The sequence below is a fragment of the Colletotrichum abscissum genome (assembly GCF_030869225.1).
Source record: "Colletotrichum abscissum strain IMI 504890 chromosome Unknown Scaffold_355.1, whole genome shotgun sequence".
Classification (NCBI taxonomy): domain Eukaryota; kingdom Fungi; phylum Ascomycota; class Sordariomycetes; order Glomerellales; family Glomerellaceae; genus Colletotrichum; species Colletotrichum abscissum.
The window spans coordinates 1-1772 of NW_026850271.1; the positions used below are offsets into that span (position 1 = coordinate 1).

The 1772-nt window shown below is 53.3% G+C and overlaps 2 protein-coding genes across 2 annotated transcripts; one reads left to right on the forward strand and one right to left on the reverse strand.

The window, feature by feature from the left end:
- Positions 1 to 79: 79 nt before the first annotated feature.
- CABS01_17120 (uncharacterized protein) lies at positions 80 to 283 on the forward strand (the record flags this gene model as incomplete). Its single annotated transcript, XM_060550447.1, has 1 exon — positions 80 to 283. One exon carries the CDS (start codon positions 80 to 82, stop codon positions 281 to 283), a length of 204 nt encoding a protein of 67 aa, XP_060396828.1.
- A 917-nt stretch (positions 284 to 1200) lies between these two features.
- Positions 1201 to 1772, reverse strand: CABS01_17121 (alcohol dehydrogenase GroES-like domain-containing protein; the record flags this gene model as incomplete). The annotated part of the gene is made up of 1 exon (XM_060550448.1): positions 1201 to 1772. A coding segment is annotated over one exon (572 nt), but the record flags the coding sequence as incomplete, so codon positions are not given.

Sequence of the window (1772 nt, forward strand, 5' to 3'; positions counted from 1 at the left end):
GCCATACGACGCAGTAAGCTCGATGTTGTCTTTGTTGTTTTTGCTTGAAATGTCGATGGTGATCGCATAGGGCAGGGCTATGTCAGTCCTCAAGGCGGGTTTGAAGTCGAGTCTGCAGTTCCGCGTCCCGCCTATCGGCGGCAGGACGTCGAGTAGCTCGTTCCAGAGCCACTACAGCAGCGGTGCCGAAGTCGAGTCGTGGATTGGTTTGGAACAGAACCTTGTGATTACGCAGGAGAACTCGTCTGCGTACATTAGGCACGGTGAACTTGGCCATAGATAATGCAGACAAGAGTGTGCAAAAGACTGCAGGCTGCCGACACCTATGCATATAGTCTCCGGACATGGCCTGTACATGCGGCCGCTGCGAAGCCTGGCTCTCAGAGCGCTCTCTGAACTTGAGAAATACAAGCCAGGACCCCAGTCCATTTAGCAGTGGATTCAGTCCCCTGGTCAAGGCAGAGCAAGTTCAGCGTAGAGACCCTGCACGCCCTCACAAACGCCAGCACACAGCGCCTTGTTATCCGGCGGCTCATGATACTCATACTCAGTCACTTCACCTTTGCAAGCTTATGGAAGTAGACTCGTCAGCTAACTCTCACAGCCCCTGAGGCGCATTCGGCTGGTTAAGCCGTGAGGCAGACTGTTCGTATTAGGCTTAGCAGGAAAATTCACTGCCAAAATATCCGCCATTGCTCCCTCGCTCCGTCACGCGATTCCATCCTACAATATCCATTCTCTGCTTCCTCCCCCATTGAGCAAATCATATCTGCTTACTCTTTGGCTTCAGCGGAAGGTCTCAACACATTCTGCGTACAATGTCGCAACTACCCAATCTAACTATCGGATACATCTGTACGGATGCCAAAGGCGCTTGTCTGCTGTACCATCTCGTCGGCTAGGTCAGGTGCAAAGCACCTTGACATGACACCGTCGAGCTCGCCTTCCAGTTCGCGGAGTCTGCCCGGCCCAAACAAAAAGGCTTGAAGACATACATATAAACGTCTAAGCGGGCTTTGAGCGAACCTCCGGATCGTCAGGAGAATGCCCTGCAGATCGTTGCAACATGTATGCTTTTATTGTGTTGAGACATGATTCCAAAACTCCGGGCCGGGATATGGGGAGGAATTCGTATGTATTACTTAGATTGCCGCAGTTTCCTCTATATACAGACCGAAAGCCTCGCGCAATTAAGCCGTCCTACTCCGGAAAGCGGATGGCTACCTTGGTTTCCTTCTTTGCATTGAAGCGTTTGTAATACTCTGGTGCGTCCTCGATGCCAATAACTGCGCTGATCACAAAGCTTGGGTGGGCTTTGCCGCTGTTGATAAGGTCAATCAGCTGCGGAGCGTACGGCTTGGGATCAACGGCTCCTGTTCGGAAACACAAGCCCTTGGCGAAGAAGGACGAGACGGGGAAGGGAATCGTTGGCGAGATGTCGCTGCCGTACGGTGCGCCAGGCGAATCGTCCTGTGAACTATACACGCCCAATTGGCCCATGCCTCCTTTGAAATGCGCCACGTCAATCATCTGTTGTGTGATAGTGCTCTCGTCCATCTGAAGGCTCGAGTTCAACGCCTCCATGCCGACACAGTCTACAGTGCGCATGACCCCGTCCGGTTCGCGAGCCAGAATCTGGGCGACAGGGTCTTCGTCAGCAAAGTTGATCGGGATGGCGCCGATGGAAGCGGCGAGAGCAAGGCGTTCTTTCACATGGTCGACGACGTAGACCTTGGACGCTCCACGCAGAATAGCCGAGTAGGCAGACAGCA